The 17656-nt window shown below is 41.6% G+C and overlaps 2 protein-coding genes across 2 annotated transcripts in view; both read right to left on the bottom strand.

Moving 5' to 3' along the window:
• The window catches only part of LOC6583491, a 68940-nt gene that overhangs the window by 5472 nt on the left and 45812 nt on the right, over positions 1-17656 (bottom strand). Inside the window, exon 3 of the mRNA XM_002009123.4 lies at positions 10389-10584. Within this exon, the coding sequence (XP_002009159.1) occupies positions 10389-10584 (196 nt within the window). The remainder of the gene's footprint in view (positions 1-10388; positions 10585-17656) is intronic.
• Positions 8841-10352, bottom strand: LOC26527673. The gene has a single exon (XM_015162887.3). It carries the CDS (start codon positions 10258-10260, stop codon positions 9052-9054), a length of 1209 nt encoding a protein of 402 aa, XP_015018373.1. The 5' UTR covers positions 10261-10352; the 3' UTR covers positions 8841-9051.

Below are 17656 nucleotides of genomic sequence, written 5' to 3' on the forward strand. Positions count from 1 at the left end.
TCTCTTTGTTCTTAGATAATCCAAAGTATTTCACCTAAGGGACAATTTGTTCATGTTTTTTACCAGCTTTCATTTTCCCTCTTTTCTCTCCATCTCTCTCCTTCACTGCCCTCTCTCTTTTCTCTCTGTATGTCTCTCTCTCGCTCTCTCTGTCTTTATTTCTCCCCCCTCTTCCTCTCTCTCATTCCTTTTCATCTCTCTCTACTTTTGCGTCTATATCGCACTCTCTAAATTTCGCTTCTTTCTCAACTTTATATGTTTATTGATCACACCTCGCACTTGTTAAATTATCGCTTATGCTGCAGCTCACGTCTTTTCCCGCTAGATGTTAGTTACGCCGCTCTAGGAGCGCCCCACGGCCGCTACAACTGCAGACAACCACACAGGTTGCCGCTTGTGGCAGTTGCAAGCATCGCCTAATATGGCATACAGAAAATAATTTTTATATTATGCGCTGTGCTCACGCGTCGTATACTTAATTAAAATGCGCACCCAGCGAATAAAAGTCAACAACAGCAAGCAACAATAACAACAATAACAATAACAACAACAACGACAACGACGACAATAAAAATTGGACAGCTCGCATGTGCTTCAATCTTGGCTGCCGCATTGTCGCCAGCAATTTGTGGAGGCGCCGCCACAATGCTTCCTACTTGCCAGCTTAACCTCTAAAATGCAGCAGCAGCAGCAGCTGCAACAACAACAGCAACATCAGCAGCAACGCCCCCGAAGCGAGCACTCACAACATGACTGAACGAGAGGGAGAGAGCGAGAGCGAGAGCGAGAGCGAGAGCGAGGGAGAGGGAGAGGGAGAAAGGAGGCTAGTTGTGCCACAAAATCAGACCAAGTGTGTGACGACCTCCGTTGTTGCTGTCGCCGAACTCTGCTTCCATCTGCAGCTCCATCTCCTTCGCCATCTCAGCCTTGCGGCAACAACGTCCTTGCGGCCGTTACATAATTTTTCAAGTTTTCACTTTCTGCTGTTGCCGTTGCCGTTGCCGTTGCAGTTGCAGCTGCTGTTGTTGCTGTTGCCGACGTTGCTGTTGCTTATCCGGCAGCAATTTGACGCTGCAAACGCAATATAAAATGCCATGTGGGATGGCACCATCGTCAAGGACAATTAGCGCCATTTGATGGGCGACTGTGAAATGCGCCAAGCAACTCGTGTATGCCTTCACTCCTTTGCCTGCCCCCTCCCCCACCAGCTGTGCACCCGCGTCAGCACAAACACCTGCCACATTCGCACTTTCACATCGCACACGAGACCAAATTTGTTTGCCGTTTAATCGTCCAGTCGTCCAGGTGGAACTGCAATTGGATAAATTGCACTCAATCTCAATCTGTGACTGGAATGGCGAGGCGCCACTCGCTCGCTCGCTTGCACCGCCCCATTGTTGGGGCTGCCGTTGGCTCCCTCGCTGGCAATTTATTTGCCTTGACTTATCAGCTGGCAAATTTGGCTTTGCTGCTCATTTGGCAGCAACGCCCTGTCCATAAATTGCCGATGCAGTAGCCAAATTGGAGCTGCACACAAAACACACAGCCCAAAAACACACATCGTCTATCATATTTCATAAATCATGGCAAATTTGGGCGTTTGGCTGGCGGACCAACCATATTGTTGTTGTAACCCTCTTCTTGGAACAACAATAACAATATTTAAAGTTGGCAGCGACCGGCAGGAAGATATTTTCGTGCCTTGACCTCTAAGGTCAGAGGTCGGCTAATATTCTCGGTCGCGACTGTAGAACAGAAACTGCTAGAGTAAACGGTATAGTCGTAAGACAGCATATATAACGGGAAAAAACAAGAAACTGCGTAACAATATTCTATATATTTAGATAAGCAGTGATTTTATAGGAAATTCAGAAAACGGTCTATAATAAATGTACTATAGTAGTCCTATATCAAAATGAATCTTCAGTTGTAACAAATTTACGTAGCTCTAAAATCAATAGTTCTGAAAATAGAACAGAACTTGTCTCTAATACTATATATTCTAATCCGATTTGCTTGGACATCAAATATTTCCGTCTGTCTTTATAGGATCTTAACAGTAACTAAAGTGTGAAATTTTCGGCTCTCTCAGTTTTACTCGACTCTCTACGCCTCCAATGCTTACAGATACGTACACCACATCTTTCTATTTAGGAAGAATATATGGATATATTTTATGGATATAATTTCTCATGGGTTTAAGATTTAAATAAAAGTCTTTACTTCGCAGCGGACAGATGGACATGCTTAAATAAAGTCAGATGTTGATCATGATAAGGAATGTGTATGGCAGATAAATGATATGCGGTTTGAAGACGTCTTCCAATATGCTTAAAATATATATTAATGAAATGACATGAAAAATTTTTTAAATAATAAACTAAAGATTGACAAGCGTTTGTTTTTTTGCTTTCAATTTAAACTAGTCTTTGCTTCAATGAAATATACTTGACTATCATTAGTTTTCACTCTCGAGCTCGCCTTTATTGCTCAACAATATCCATATGGGAGTCTCTTTCAGTTAGGGCAAAGTTGAGTTCGTTTTTAACAAAGGATTTTTGGAAACTGAATTTTCTTTGGAGTTGTTTCGTCGCAAATTGATTGCTTGATTGATCGGGCAGCAATTGAGGACTTGTGTTCATGCAAATGATTATCTGTGCCTTCACAGTGGACGCAGTGCAGCGCCAGCGAACGTTGTCTTGTCTTGAGCCTGCTCCCGCTGCTGCTGCCGCTGCTGATGCTGCTCCTCCCTCAATCGCCTCATCCGTCTTAAGTAGAGTGAAAGTGTTGCGTTTTGCCTCAAATTGTGGACGTTGGCATTGTTGATATTGTTGCTGTAGCTGGTGATCTGCGTTGCTGTCAGTGTTGCATTGCAGCTAAGTTGTTGCTGTTGCTGGTGCTGTTGACTTGACTGCACTTTGGTTTATGTTATTGTTGTTGCTATTGCTCTGACTTTAGCTGCAACAGCTCTCCAGCTCTGGCTTTGGCTCTGTCTGCGTCTGTAGCCGGCGGACACATATCCTTGTGTTCAATCAAACCAAAGCGACGTCAGCGCCGTTGCCGCCGTTGCCACGGCCTCTGCAGCTCTGCAATGGAGTCAAGTGTTTTGTAGCTTGAAGGTTGTTTCGTCTACCTCCCACTACACAGGTCTACCTCCCGTCCGCCTACCTCCCTCCCTCCCCCCTGCTGCCCCCTCATCTACTTGTTGTGCGCTGTCCACCCCTCGTCATGCTGCGCAACATGCGGCAAACATTTTTAGCGCTTGTACTTTGTGCCATGCATTTTTATGCAAATGTAAAATGTTTCTTGCGATTTCCAATTTTATTTTTTTTGTTTTTGTTTTTGTTTTGCCTGGCGATTTGCAGACTCTGGAGTTGTTGTTGTTGTTGGCCATTACTGTGATGCAATTGCCGCGAGTTACAATAATCTTGATGTATGATTTTTTCTCTCCCTCGCCGTTATTGTTGTTGCTGGCAGTTTTTTTTTTGCATTATTATTAGAAAAGAAAATAAAAAGAAACCGAATCGCACAGACTTTAAAATAAAAGAGGAAATCTGCGCACCTATCGTGTTGTTGGCACATTTTCGCGTTGTTTTGTTTGATCTCATAACCGCCAGCGATTCAGTCAGCAACAACAACAACAACAGCAACAACAACAACGATGAATCAACAACGACGACTGCGGACACCATAAACATTTAAACGCTGTCCATTTCGAAATAATCAATAATTTTTAGCTATCAGTGGCAATTTATTATTTTTTTGTTTTTCTCCGATATTTTCGCCCCTCTGGGGAAAATCAATGGCAATCAATGGCAAGAGAGAAGCAAATAAATTAACACTTCCTTAAACGATAAACACAAAATCGCCAAAAACTTAGCAAACAATAACAACAACAAAACCTGAAATCAACCATTGAGCATCACAAATGCCGCATTACAATTGCTATTGATAATTGCCATTGAGGCGATCGATTGATTTTCATTTATTAATTTTAATTGCATTGGCCGACAAGTGGCAAAACGGCAACTGGCAAGCGCAACTGGCAAATGCAGCTGGGGAGGTGCCAGAGACAACGCCTCGCAGCCATTTATCAGCTGCTGGATTAAGTGAGCAAATTTTCACCGAAAACTTGGATAGAAAATTCGGAAAGAGTGCTCGTGCTTAGAGCTGAATTAATATCTGAACATGTTTGTTCATTTTAATTATATGATATATTGAAAACTTAAGCTGTTATACCTCATCAACAAATGCTCCAATTTGAATGAAATATGAGATATTTTGAGAAAATCAATAAAAAATGTAATTAATGCAAAATTACAGACCTGTAACTATCGATCGTCATAAATGATTTTTTAATAAAACAATAAATTATAGCATTCGTTAATGAGATATAATATTTTTAATTTTCCAGAAATCAAACCTATTCAAGTGAGTGGCACTGTATTGCCATTATACGATCACATTATGGGATACGATAGAATGATTCTTGCCTTACGGCTCCAAGTTTATATTTCAACAAGACCTATAATCCGAATTCCTTCTCGCGAACTAGTTCAATCTCTTGTTAGATTGAGTCTTCATTTAAGAACTAATTGCACATCAATCAACCGTTCTGATCAAAAGTTTGTTTACTGTGTTTCCGACAACTGTGCTAACAGATCTAATTACGAGCAATTACCTTTAAATTATCTTTCCGATATGAAATACTTGGGATTATCGTTTCAAGGTAATCTCAGTTTTGATTCTCTTTCCCTTTTAGATCTTCTATTCTAAACTATTTAGCAAATACAGTAGTGTGCAAGAAGATGTAAGATGAACATACTCAAGGATGTATTGAATTTCTATGTGCTTGTATCGAATATAGTATCTATCGATTTACCTAGTACGCGTATTTGGAAATCTTAACCCTTTTTAAGATCAGGGTATCCACTTACATATACTCATATGATCTATATTCAAGAGTAGTGTAATACAGAGGAATTGAAAGATCGAAAGATAAACAAAGTTCTACTTACTCGAATGACTATTGATTTGGGCACGATCTATGTTTATATTTAGCATTTTCTTATTTTGGATCTTCAATATCAAAGATTTCAATTCACATTTTTGATCTACAATATCAAAGAATTCGCAACTCTCAGTCTTATTTAAGAGTATCTACATACCTAAAGTTTCTTTAAGATCTAAAGATCTTACCAAATTCTGTTTGCTTCACGTAAACTTAAGACATTGTGAAATGCCCAGTCTTAAGCCTCCATGGACCCCCGTCTGAGTGTGTTGCCGCCTACGCAATTCTATGGCGCGGCTAGTGCAAATCTGCATCGATATCTTATCTGGCTTGGCCTACCGCCACATCGCTTGGCGGAGCTCGGCATATGGGGCGACTGCGGTAGGCGGAGCACTCACAGATGCAGTTGCAGTTGCAGTTGCAGTCACAAAATGTCTAGCGGCGAACGACAATCACGATTTTGTGTCTGAAATATTTTTTGCGCATTTTCAATTTCCACTTTTTGTTAAAGGGGGAAAAGGCCACGCAGCGCAGCAGTGGAAAGAAAAGATACGCCTGTCCAGCCAATATGCATACAACCAATTTTTCTATATGCACAACTTTTTTGTCCAAATTGTTTTGGTTTGTTTTATCTTGTGTGTGTGTGTGTGTGTATGTTTTTTTAGCAAGGCGACGCTAATTGTTTCCGTCGGTTAATAAAAATATTTCAGGCCAGTTACAAATTGAAAACAAGGCGACGGCGGCAACTGCAACTGGAACTGCAACTGAAACAGGGGCTGATGTTGGCTGCTGTTTATGCAACGCTTCAGTTTAGCACGACGGAGGCATAGCAAAATGCAAATTGACATTTACGTGGTTGCAACACAAAAACACCAACAACACCACCACCACCACCACCACCACCAGCCACAGCAGCCGCAATAAAAGCCCAACGAGGCTGGCAAATAAGGAGCAACACGACGACAATGATGGCCAAGAAAATAAACAAAACTTTTTGGCGACACTTTTTGGCTGAAATCTCTTGCCAAGCGCCGTCGCCGTTGCCGCCGCTGCCATCGGCTGTGTTAAAGGTCAATGAGTTTTGTGCAGCGTCGGGGCACTGGACCTGAACCTGGAACTGGCTGTCGATATTCGTTGCCAAGAAATGAAAAGCCACAAGAAAGAAACTCCTTTTTATTATGTCTTGGCCTCTTGTGCAATAGGGCCAAAAAAGCGAATGCGAGCAATTTCATAAAAGCTTTTCATTCGGCTTAGATGAGCATTTATGATCATGTCCTCTCCCGCCTGTCCGTCTAGCGGTCTGTCAGCCAAGCTGATTGTGTGAAATGCTTGGATGTTGGCAATTTGCGGAGACAATGGAAGAGATCGAGCGAACTTCTCTTGGCGTGCGAGAACACTTTCCCGTCGAATGGCGAAGCTCTGAAGCGGAACCACTTATAAGACCCATAGCCAAAGTCGAAACCGAACCCGAACCCGAGCTCGAACTCGAACCCGTACTCAAACGGGTTGACCTCATTAAAGGCAGCGGCAATCAGCGGGTTGTTATAGCAAAAGTCATAGTCACAGTCTGGAAGCGGCTTTCCAGAACAACGAGAACAACGAGAACAGCGAACAACAATAAAATTACAATAATCGCTTTGGCAACGCTTGGCGCTGAGGAGCTGCCACAGTCTTTGACTCCAACTCCAATTCCAGCTCTGGCTCTTGGTCGGTCTGTGACTCTGACTGTCGCACTTTTGGCTGTTCAAGCGAGCATGATGAACTTGCCATGGGTCCAAAGACAATGATGAACGATAGTTGGCGATGGTGATAGCGTTTAATATGAACTTACGAGTTGGAACTGGAACAGGAGGAAGCAGGAGCAGGGGGGCTGAAGATGTGGACTTGATATTGGCGCACTTGGTTGCTCTGGTTACGCTTTGGCGAATTCTTTAACGATGAGTTTGTTAACCTCTTCTCGCACTTGGCCTGTCAGCGTGAAATTGACTCAGGCTTGAATCTCAGGGAGAAGCCGTTAACGGTGCGGCATTCTCAAATGAAATGCCATTAGAAGTATCTGTGTGAGAAATGTGTGAGAGGCATGCGACTGGGTTTCATTTCTTTTCCACTCGTTTATTTTGCTATTACCATTTTGCAGTGATTTGTTTTGCTAATGTCTCAAATATTAAGTTGCGATTATCGACCGATCAACAGCACAGCAACAACAACAACAACAACAACGACAACAAGAGCTACAACTATAACCACTGTCATGGCCACAATTCACTTTCAACGGGGCAACATCTCAACGAGAAATCGTGATGAAATTGATTTGCGGCTCGACTCTTAACGTTTGTCTTTCTATTCACAATCATAGTTACCGACAGCTGAAGGCAGCTACCAGCTAACTGCAGCCCCCACCACCTATCGCTCATCGCCCCCTCTTCCATTTCAATGGCTCATCAGCAATAGCTGCATCATTTTCTTGCTTTCCAGCTATTTTGCATTTGCAACTAAATAACACTAGCAACAACAATAACAATGAATGATCATTTGTCTGTCTTGCTATTTTGATATTCCACTGTCAAATTGGCAAATGTCTGATGACTCTCCCCCCTCCCTATGGCAACCAGTGCATCCCCCCACTAAGCGCCTCTCTGCATTTGCCACTTTAACACGAAATCGAATTTAATTTCGTTACTTTATTTTCGCTTTGTTGTTGTTGTTGTTGCTGTTGCTGTTTCAGTTGGTTTCTCTGTTTCTTTTATTTGGCATGTTTGCTGTCTAATTGAGCGAGAAATTACCGTTGATTGATTGTTTTGCATGCAATTTGTTATTGTTTGTAGCTTTGCTGTCAAAGTCAATTATAATTTATACATAAATAGTTGATAGCTAAGCAGGAGACACTTACACACATACATATATGCAAACATTGCAATTTCTTGCCCAACTTTTCATTCTAATCCAATAGGCAATCGCAGTGCAGCAAAAGTGTTGCTTAGGCCCCTTGGCCACAAGTTGCTAACGGCTAACGGCTAACGACCTTGTTGCTAAGCATAGTGCAGTGCGTGCACTGCTTGCAAATGCACTGCTTGGCTGCTTGTTTACGAATGGAATTGTCATGTTTATGGTAATTAAGAGCTAATGGGTTCTACGCCATTGCAAGCGTTAATTAACAACATGGTAGAGACTGGCTAGCTGCCACAACTTCAGCAGCAGCATTAGTTTCCTTGCAACTTGCAACTTGCAACTTTGGCATTCAGCTTGTTTGTGCAATTTATATATGTATATATATATATATTTCCTCAATTGAATTTCACACAGATAAACCGCCGGGCATCGTTGTACTGGGCGCCTCCTTGGGGCTTCCAAATCGAAACTTATTAATTTTCAAACGAGTTCGCCAAAGGCCGGCAATGAACCAAACGTTGTAGCCGGTGGACCATCGATGATGCTGATGGTAATGCCGATGCCGATGCCCATGCCTATGCCTCGGTCTATGCCGCTGCCGATGTCCGACGGTCGATACTCGATCTCGCCGGCCATTTATCAATTCATGAGTTTGGCATCGATTTGGTTGGTAGCCATGGTTCACGACAAGGTTCAAGCCAGCCATTTAACGTGAATTGCGAGTGTGAAAAAGGCAAACGAATGGCGAATGGCGAATGGCGATTGCCGGGTGGAGGAGAACCTGAGGGACTGCAATTGGCTGGTTAGCTGACAGTGTCGCATTAGGCGTGCAGGTGTCCATTTAATTGACAGCTAACGAGCCACAACGGCAAGTTCTTAGCCCCAAAAACGAAATTGTGTTTAACTATCCAGCTGGCGGCTGAAACAAAAGCGTTGCAGATCATATTTCAGTTCGATTTCTTTCAACTTTAAATTTTTAATCAAAATATTCATATCGACTACCATCGATTAATTCAAAAATATACATTTTTTGAGAAATGCATTCAGCTTAAGCTCGGATTCAGTTTCAGTTTCGTCACACACGCTAGCTATTTCAAACAATCTCCTAGAATCTTCCGATCCGTAAATACAATAAGGACCTCAATTAAACATTACTCTGCTGAAGTCTTGTCTTGGGTGATCGGTGCTAGGTATTCTGCAAATAGCATATGGATCATTTCGTCGCAGCGACGAGTCGATCTCTGGATTTTCCATAATTCGCGGCGAATCCCGACAAACTCATCGGTAGTCAAAAGGCCGCTCGTCTGCTCATCGTCACTTTCGCTAGAGTCCAATGGCTTTGAGGTCCTGGACAATTGGATTGCACTTGTGGCTGAGGGGTCCTCGTTGACTAATGTGTTCTGTCCACTGCTATCTGCGCCACTGGGCTGGCTTCGTAATTTTGGATCCGTCACAGGTGTTAATTGTCCGCTTGCGAGTCGCCTTAGCTCCTCTCTGGACAATTGATGGCTTCTGACTCGGCTTGGTTTCTTATCCGAAAATAGCTCGCTTTCGATGCGCGTCAGTATGTCTGCTGTCAGATGCTTGAGGCTGGGTCGCCTAGATTCCTTTCCCGACAACTGTCTGCCTTCAGGTGGAGTCAGTCTCTCCCTGCTTGCATGTGGAGTCACTTCCTCGGATGACCATTGACTGCTTTCCGATGGGCTCAGCTCCTCTTCCGACAGTTGCCCGCTTTCGAGTGAAGTTTGTTCCTCTCTTGGCAATGATTGGTTTGTAACTGGAGTCCGTCCATCTCCTGACAATTGTCGGCTTACGAAAGGTGACATATTCTCTCCCGATTGTCTCCCGACATTGCTTTGGCTCGCGTTTAATGAGCTATTGCAGCCCAATCCCATGATTACAGATGCTACGGGCTCGAGCACATTGTTCGTACCGCCCGACGCACGATATGTATTCATAATAGACATGGGTGACGGAAAACGAGGACAGCTGCCGAGTAGTTTTGATATGTTTAGTTCCTGTTCCAACTCGTGTTGTGCCATGGACAATATTTGCCAGATGGAAATGTCCGCCGCTTGCTGACCGCATTTCTCATTATATTTGCGCTGCTCCTCGTACATGAGCCAGCGCAGTTCACTGAGATTTTGCCAGCGCTTGAATTGCTCCTTACGCCGCTCCTCCATCTCTTCCGCTTGTTTAATCAACAATCTGCGGCAGCTTTTCTGCTGCTGCGACAGCTTCTGCACCTCCTCGGGCAGCATATTCAGCTGCCGGCACCAGTAGAGCACGTTCTTGATTCTCAGCAACTTTTCGCGATGGGCGGATGAGCTCGCACTATCCTTTCTGGCCTTACCGTTCATTCTGGCACAGCATAAGGATTTTTTTTTTTAATTTTTTTTTTTTTTTTTGTATATTTTGACAACACAAAATCTTAAAATAAATTCATACGTCGAACGCCATGACAACTAAATTCCTATTTTCAACTTACCCACAGAGCTAATGATGTAGGTGGCCGGCGGCTTGAGCACGCTGCGTGCAAAGGCGCCTCGGAGCACCTCCAGGGCGCACGGCTCAGCGGTGACCAGTAGCATTCCCGGTGCCACATGTCCGGCATATTTGAGCGCACGTGTCGCGGCAGTCAGTGGAGCATTCCACCAGCATTGCGCATTCGCGGCAAGGAAATTCTGAAAGCATCAAATAGAAATTGTTTTATAATGATAAATTCAACAGGAGGGCTAAAGCAGGAAAAAGAAACGAAAGGGAACAATTCGAAACGGTATCAAGTAAGATATTTGATAGCACTTAAACATGATAAATACAATTGATAACTAATCTATTATGTAGATTTAATGAATAGTCCATGAGAAATTAATAAATTTGGTATATAAATAGTTACTCATCAGAAACGATAGAAATAGCATAAAACGAGCCGATATAATTTTATCGAGTTGATGGAATAATTCCAATCGATGGAATATACAAGAAATACAAGATACATCGGGTGATTACTGTTGTCCCACCCTGTATATTATCCTTAAATCCTTCGAGCTGCTTTTTTTTTAGTTTTTTCGGTTTCTTGACTATTATTTAGCAATTATCGTGATTGGAGTTCATATCTTAGCTACAACTTTTAGCAGGAGAAGTGCTAGAGGCTTGTGGAGCACGCACTGAAAATTTCAACCACTTGTTCAGGAAATATCAGCAATCAACGATCAACAAGATTTAATGGAGAGAATCAATTCCTGAGCTGCTTATGTGGCAGCCGCACTAATTGACAAATTGCAGTGCAGCAAGTGGCATAATTGAGTTAAACCGCCTGCATGGGCTGTCGGCTTGGCGGATTGCTTGAGCGTTATCTATCTGTGGGCGTTCGTAGTATAGCCCAAACCAAACCAGTTGGCAGCCGTCAATTAGCTAAGCGGATCGCGACACGCCCCTCAACAAAAGACGGCCAACCATCTCGGCAACGGCGAATGCAACATATTTGTTGAGGAGGCGCCACAAAGACGCTGCATCATTGCACCAATCGTTATTGTGGTTTTTGCTGTTGTTGTTGTTGTTGGCGCTACGAATGAAATGAAAAATCCTCGACACGTTCTGCCCCATATAATTCCAAAGAAATGGCAGCATTGCATTTATTTCTTTTTCTGCTTTTTATCTGCGTTTTTCTCTATTTTGCTTTTTGCAAATTTTATTTCTATTCCCAACACTTTTCAAACTTTTGGCCGCTAGCAACAAATAAATGTCCAATTTGTGCGGTGACAGGAACACTTGAGGCACGTTTCTGATGTAAACATGGCCAGGGATCGAGCAAAAAGTCACAGGCCTAGGACTGGGCATGGAATGGAAGGCAACACACAGTGCCAAAGGCCGATGCCAAGCCAATGCGGGGGAGCTGCTAGGGAATAGGCTAGGAAATGCATTGCTGGTTTAAAGTGCAGTCAAAGGTTTTGTCGAAGTTTCTCTTTGGTTTCACTCAGAGATTACCATTGTCGATGCTTTTATAGTTTCACGCTAATGAACATCACCCAGTTTTATTTTTGTGGCCGCAGCGATTTGACCTTTTCGATGCCATTTCTCGATGTGGTCACTCCTTGGCTTTAATGTCGCCACCAGCGCATCGAGTGTTATACAATGGAGTCGCTGGCAGACCGACTGCATGCATCCAGCTTGGGGCGCTCAGCTAATGCATGAGCTGGCGCAAAAATTAACTCGTCATTGCCTGATGCAGTCGGCAGCGCAATCATCTGACTCCCTCCAGACACACATTCACACACACATACATATGGAGATCGCCCAGCCCATAGCAAAGGGGGCGTCTTTGGCTGTCACGCGCCGCCATCAGATGACAACGTCCGAGCTGCATTATCTATGCAATCATAATCCGAGACTGAGCCTCTGCTCACTAATTTCTGCCCCATCATCGTCGGCATCTACATCAACATCAACATCATCATCATCATCCTCATCAGCAGCAGCATCATCATCTGCATCAGCATCAAAATCAGCACGAGACCTGAAGGCGTAGCAGTCGCCGGAGCTGATGGCATCCCAAAATGTTTATGTCTTTGTCGTGTTTCGTTTTCGCTTTGAAATGCTCAGTTTTGGTGTTTTGGGCTTTCGGAAGTAATGCGAAACTTTTAATAATCGAATTAAAAGTGCACGCCGCTGGCGTCTGCTATGAAAGTCTTTAAACTTTAACTTAAAGCTGACTTTGGCGTTTTCTCATCGCCTTTTGCTGCTGCTGCTGCTGCTGCTGCGGGTGCTGCGGCTGCCGTTTGATGGCGCTTTCATTGGACTTTTACTTGATGCCAAGCTCTATGGAAAACCAAGCAACTAATACTCTAATACTAAAAAAAAAAAAATTAAAGACAAAAAAAAAAATCAGTAAAAATTTTAAGTCCGCGACGTGCGGTGGCTGTAAAAAGACAAAACTATCACCAGACTGCAGCTCCGAGATGAGTTTACTCGACTCGAGTCGAGACGAGACGAGTCAAGTCGAGTGGCTTGGTGCGGGTGATGCCGCGGCTGGCAGCTCATGTGCAGCTGAATCTTTCACTGTGTGTATGCCGCTGTTGAAGATAATAACAATCTGCAAACAAATGTGCAACGCAGTGGGACAGACGGACAGGCGCTGCCGAGATTTGAGGACGGTCGCTTAATAGAGTTATGATGAAGTATAATAATCCTTGACCTTACCGCCAACAACAACCAACTGGCGGCAGCCACTTATAACAGAAATAATAGCAAAGGAATACAAAAGACAAAAATAATAAAGATAAAAGTCACAAAACGTTTTATGTCTCTATGGTAAAGTCGATTCCAGTGATTAGAAATTGCCTGTTTCTCTATTTTTACAGGCAGGGAAAATAATCAACGATGCCTGGGAAAACATTAAAGAAAAGTCGTTTGAAAAGCCATCTCAGCTAAACTAATGGTTATAACCATCTTTTCTTGACCATCCTCAGGACCTAACTGACCGGGTCTTGACTTGATATAAATCAAATATCCCACAGAACTTTCCTGTATCTAATCCAACTTTTTTGGCTCACTTTTGGCATATTATTTTAATTATTTTGATCGTTCTTAGTCCTAAGCATATGAATTAATTGATTTATATTTATGGCTAATACTGTTTCTGTTACTATTTCATGTAAGTAAAGGAACTTAACAATAATTAAAACTAGGTATGGCGTGCCATAACCCATAATAGCATTCATGAATTTTGTATCATTTGACAGGAAACTGAAGTCAAGAACTGACAGTATTTAAAGCTGGTCACATTATAACATTTAGCCTCGCGTAATTATCTTTCTAAGCTGAGAAAATACAGAAAATGCTAAAGTAACTGGGAGCTCTTATTATCGTAATAAGCGTCTCATACATGACCAAGTAAAACAATTATAAACCTACACAAACTCAGAGGTTTTACCAGGGGATTCAGTAACCCCTAGTATCTGATCAATAAATAAGTATGTTAACTATTCGCTACACTTTACAGTAACATCATTAGTTTTCCGTGTACATAAATACATAAATATATGTTTCTGAGAACTATCATTATTCATGTGACTAATGCGATTTTGTAAGTTTCTCAGCAATTTCTATTTGTCTTGCCTCGTGCTCATTCACACAATTAAAGAACGCGTCCCATCCCACGAGCTGCGAGTCTCTGTTCTATCTGAGGGATTCATCTTTTTTGTTTGTCTGGTCATTTCATGCCGTGGTCAATGGCTGTCGTTGTGTTGCGGATTGTGCTCGGTGCTCAGTGCTCAGTGCTCGGGTCGAAGTTCTGCTTAGTCCATAAAACTAAGCACTTGTCGGAAGCGGCGGCTTGCATAAATATGCGAGCACAATTCCAATCAATGCGGCGAGGCAGCTGATAAGCGCACAAATTGCATAGTACAGAGGGGCGCAACGCCCACTGCAGATGGAACAACCCTTGGCCAGGGGGAAGTGCTGGCAGCTGAAGGCAGCGGAAGGCAGGGGTGAAGTGGGCGGCGTCTTTACAGATTCCCCGCAATTTGCACTGCACTTAAACTGCCAACTCGATTTGGTAAGCCGGCCGTATGCCTTGGGCACTGGCTGTGGTCGACCCGGAGGGTTGGGATCGACTGCTGGGTGCCGTCGGGTTCATTGACCAGAGATATCCACAAAATCTACTCTTGGCCTGCACATGCGATTTGTTTTATTAGTTTTTGCCGAGGGCTTAAGCAATGTTTATATTGCCAAAACAAATTGCAATGGCAGCTGCTGGCACAAGCCTTTGCTGGGACTGGCACACATAAAAAGCGTGCATATATATATATATATATTTATATATATAGGTGATATTTGGCAATCCTTTGGCTCCGACGACCAGCAATTAATAACAAATATCAACTCGACTCTGCCCAACTGCAAGCCCAACTGAAGTCAATTCAATTCGCATTGATTTTGACTCGGCTCTTTAAGCTGCAGCTTACTTCGTGGTCCTACCCTTTTGGCAGCAAGCTCCACTTGCCTATCTGCTGCTGGCCTGTCAGTTGTTTGCAAACTTTCCGAATTGCAAAACTTCTGGCAAATAAATCTGCGCCATTCAATGAAACTAAAAAACAAAATACGATGTAAAAATATCAGCTGCTGAAAATCAGCGCTTCAATTTAAAACCGAAGCGTGAAAAGTCTATTAGGTTGACGCGACGTTCGAAAAACTGTGGGAACAATGAAGTCTGCTCCAGTCTGCTCCATCCGTAGCCAGCTCCAATTCCAGTCAGACATCCACTCCTCCGCCTGCCCTCCACCTTGACAGACTTGCCCCATGAGCTGTTGGAGCTGCCACCGCGTTGCACCTGTTTACTTGGGTTCTTTCGCTACTTTTAAGTTTGATTTGCTTCCGAGTCTCTGCAGCTGTGTTGACTGCCGTTAGTATACCCTATCCGAGAATGGGAATGTGAGCTGCTCTTATATATTTAATATGGCAGAGTGAATGTACTCAGAAGTAATTCGATTTCATTTTTTAAAAGATTAAATGTAATAAAATCATACAATATTACTACAAATAATGCATGTAAATATAAAATATATTTTATTAAATTTTTAAAAATTACTTTGGGAATTAAAAAAGATATAATTTATACACTTATTATATTTAATCTTATTTAAAAATAAAAACAAACTGATTTTGCATGGATTATATCTCATATCCATTTATTTATAATATCAAGTATATCCATATGTATAGGTATATATATTTATGTATATCTAACAGGTAAGATATCAATAAACTTGGACTGAAATTGTTTACAAATATTACCTGAACTGTTCAGTTGGCCCATATTTATGATATTTGATAGACGGCATAAGGCAACCTATCTGTAGTAGTGAAGGTATCAAATAGTAAACTATTCTCAACTAAATATACTTGTTGTAATGTAATTGTTGTTGCTTTTGTTAGTTGGCAGTTGTTGCTGCCTTTTGTATTTTGGCGTTGATGCGCAGCTGGCACTTGCTGAAATGTCTGGCCGGATTGGCTGCGGGCAATGTCATTCATAGCAGTTGGTTAAATAGCTGCTGCATACAATGCAGTATATGGATCTGTATGTGTATCTATAGCTATGCATTCGTAGCCATGTGTCGGGCACTTAGCACGCAATTTCTCTCAGCATGCTCTTCGCCGCGCTGGCTGTCATTCAATCAATCTGGCAATCATGCAATGCATTGCAGGGCATTAAATATGAGCAGCAACACTCATTTTCCACATTATATACATTGCGCCCGTCCAAACTTTTCCTGGTCTGTCTCCCATTTTCGGTTGTCAACATTTAATGGGAATAGTTGAGACTCGCTGTCAGAAATTCTAATTGGAATGTAATACTAAAGCACACACACACATATATACATACATGTGTTTGTATATACTAATATAAAGGCGATAATCAAGCTAAACTTAATCCAACTAGCGATTCAGCTATTGAGTCTTAATTAAAGTGCCAGCATTCGTCATGTGTGATATCTTGAAAATATCAATTAAATGACTCAATTTGCGGCAAATGAGAAAAATAGCTGGATGTACTTTAGATTGTGGCCTTCATAGTTGAATGAGTACAAGTATTATTATTACTATTGCTATTATTATTGAGCTGCCAGTGTTTAGCTAAGTTGTCGACCTAATTGGGATATTAATTTTATACCATGCTCCAGGTTGAGATATTAGATAAGTAGAATGTAGCTATATATTTAATGATGAGTTGTTGCCTGCAAGGTTATTTCATAGTTGAAAATAGAGAAAGCGACAGTAAGCAGTATATATACATACATATATATATATATATATATATATATATATATATATATATATATATATATCTCTAAACACAACTTTATACGAAAGTAATCAAGTTTATGGCAGCAAGTCTTTCGAATCTGAGCTTTAAATAGAACTGAAAACTGAGGCAGTAAAAAGTTAAAGTCGCTACAATAACAACAACAACAACTACGGCAAACGAGCTTGAGAACAGGTAGAGCCACCGGCTGTTCGCTAAGTCGACAAGTTTCTTACTCCAAGTCAAAGGCCTGAATGTCAACCGCGGCAAATTAACTAATTTGCGTTATTTACGCAAACTGTAGAGGTGAGATAAATGCAGTTTTAAATTAAGTTAGAGTTAAACTTCATGATAGAGTCACTATTAAATTTGACATAAAATATTTATAGTTTCTCTCCTTAATATTTTAAGACTATTTGAAGATTCATTCATAAATATTTATAATTTATTTTCTTATAATAAACCCATTACCTGTTAGAATCAGAATCTCGAAGCGATCAACAGCTACCGATTGACTCAAAGAGGAAAATTAATTTGAAGTTTCAAATAAAAATAATTTAAGACTAGAGTTTTCACAAAAAAATCCTATGCGAAGCTTAATTATTATAAGTTCCGGTTAAAATATGTTGCTAATAATATTTTTTATACATATATAATAATGTCATTATATATAGAAAACTTTAAAGGCTAGACCTAATCTTTCTTTATTAGTCAACCCAAATTAAATATGTTGTTATAATTGCAATTATCAAAGTTTTTGTTTACATAAAATATATAACTATCTAAATGCTTGAAGTTTAGTAATCAATTTAAAGCTTCCTTATGGCAAAAGTTATAGAGAAAATTTAACAAAAAGCTTGAACTGGGTAAATAGTTTAATTAACTTTTGCCCAACTGCGAGGGCACAGCGGAAAATATTTTGTCTAATATCCGTTGCCAAACGGCTCGCAGAC

Source organism: Drosophila mojavensis, unplaced genomic scaffold (assembly GCF_018153725.1).
Source record: "Drosophila mojavensis isolate 15081-1352.22 unplaced genomic scaffold, ASM1815372v1 contig_74, whole genome shotgun sequence".
In the NCBI taxonomy this organism is placed as follows: domain Eukaryota; kingdom Metazoa; phylum Arthropoda; class Insecta; order Diptera; family Drosophilidae; genus Drosophila; species Drosophila mojavensis.

Coding starts and splice junctions, on each gene's coding strand:
- LOC26527673 (XM_015162887.3), bottom strand. CDS start 10,260: ATGAACGGTAAGGCCAGAAAGGATAGTGCGAGCTCATCCGCCCATCGC.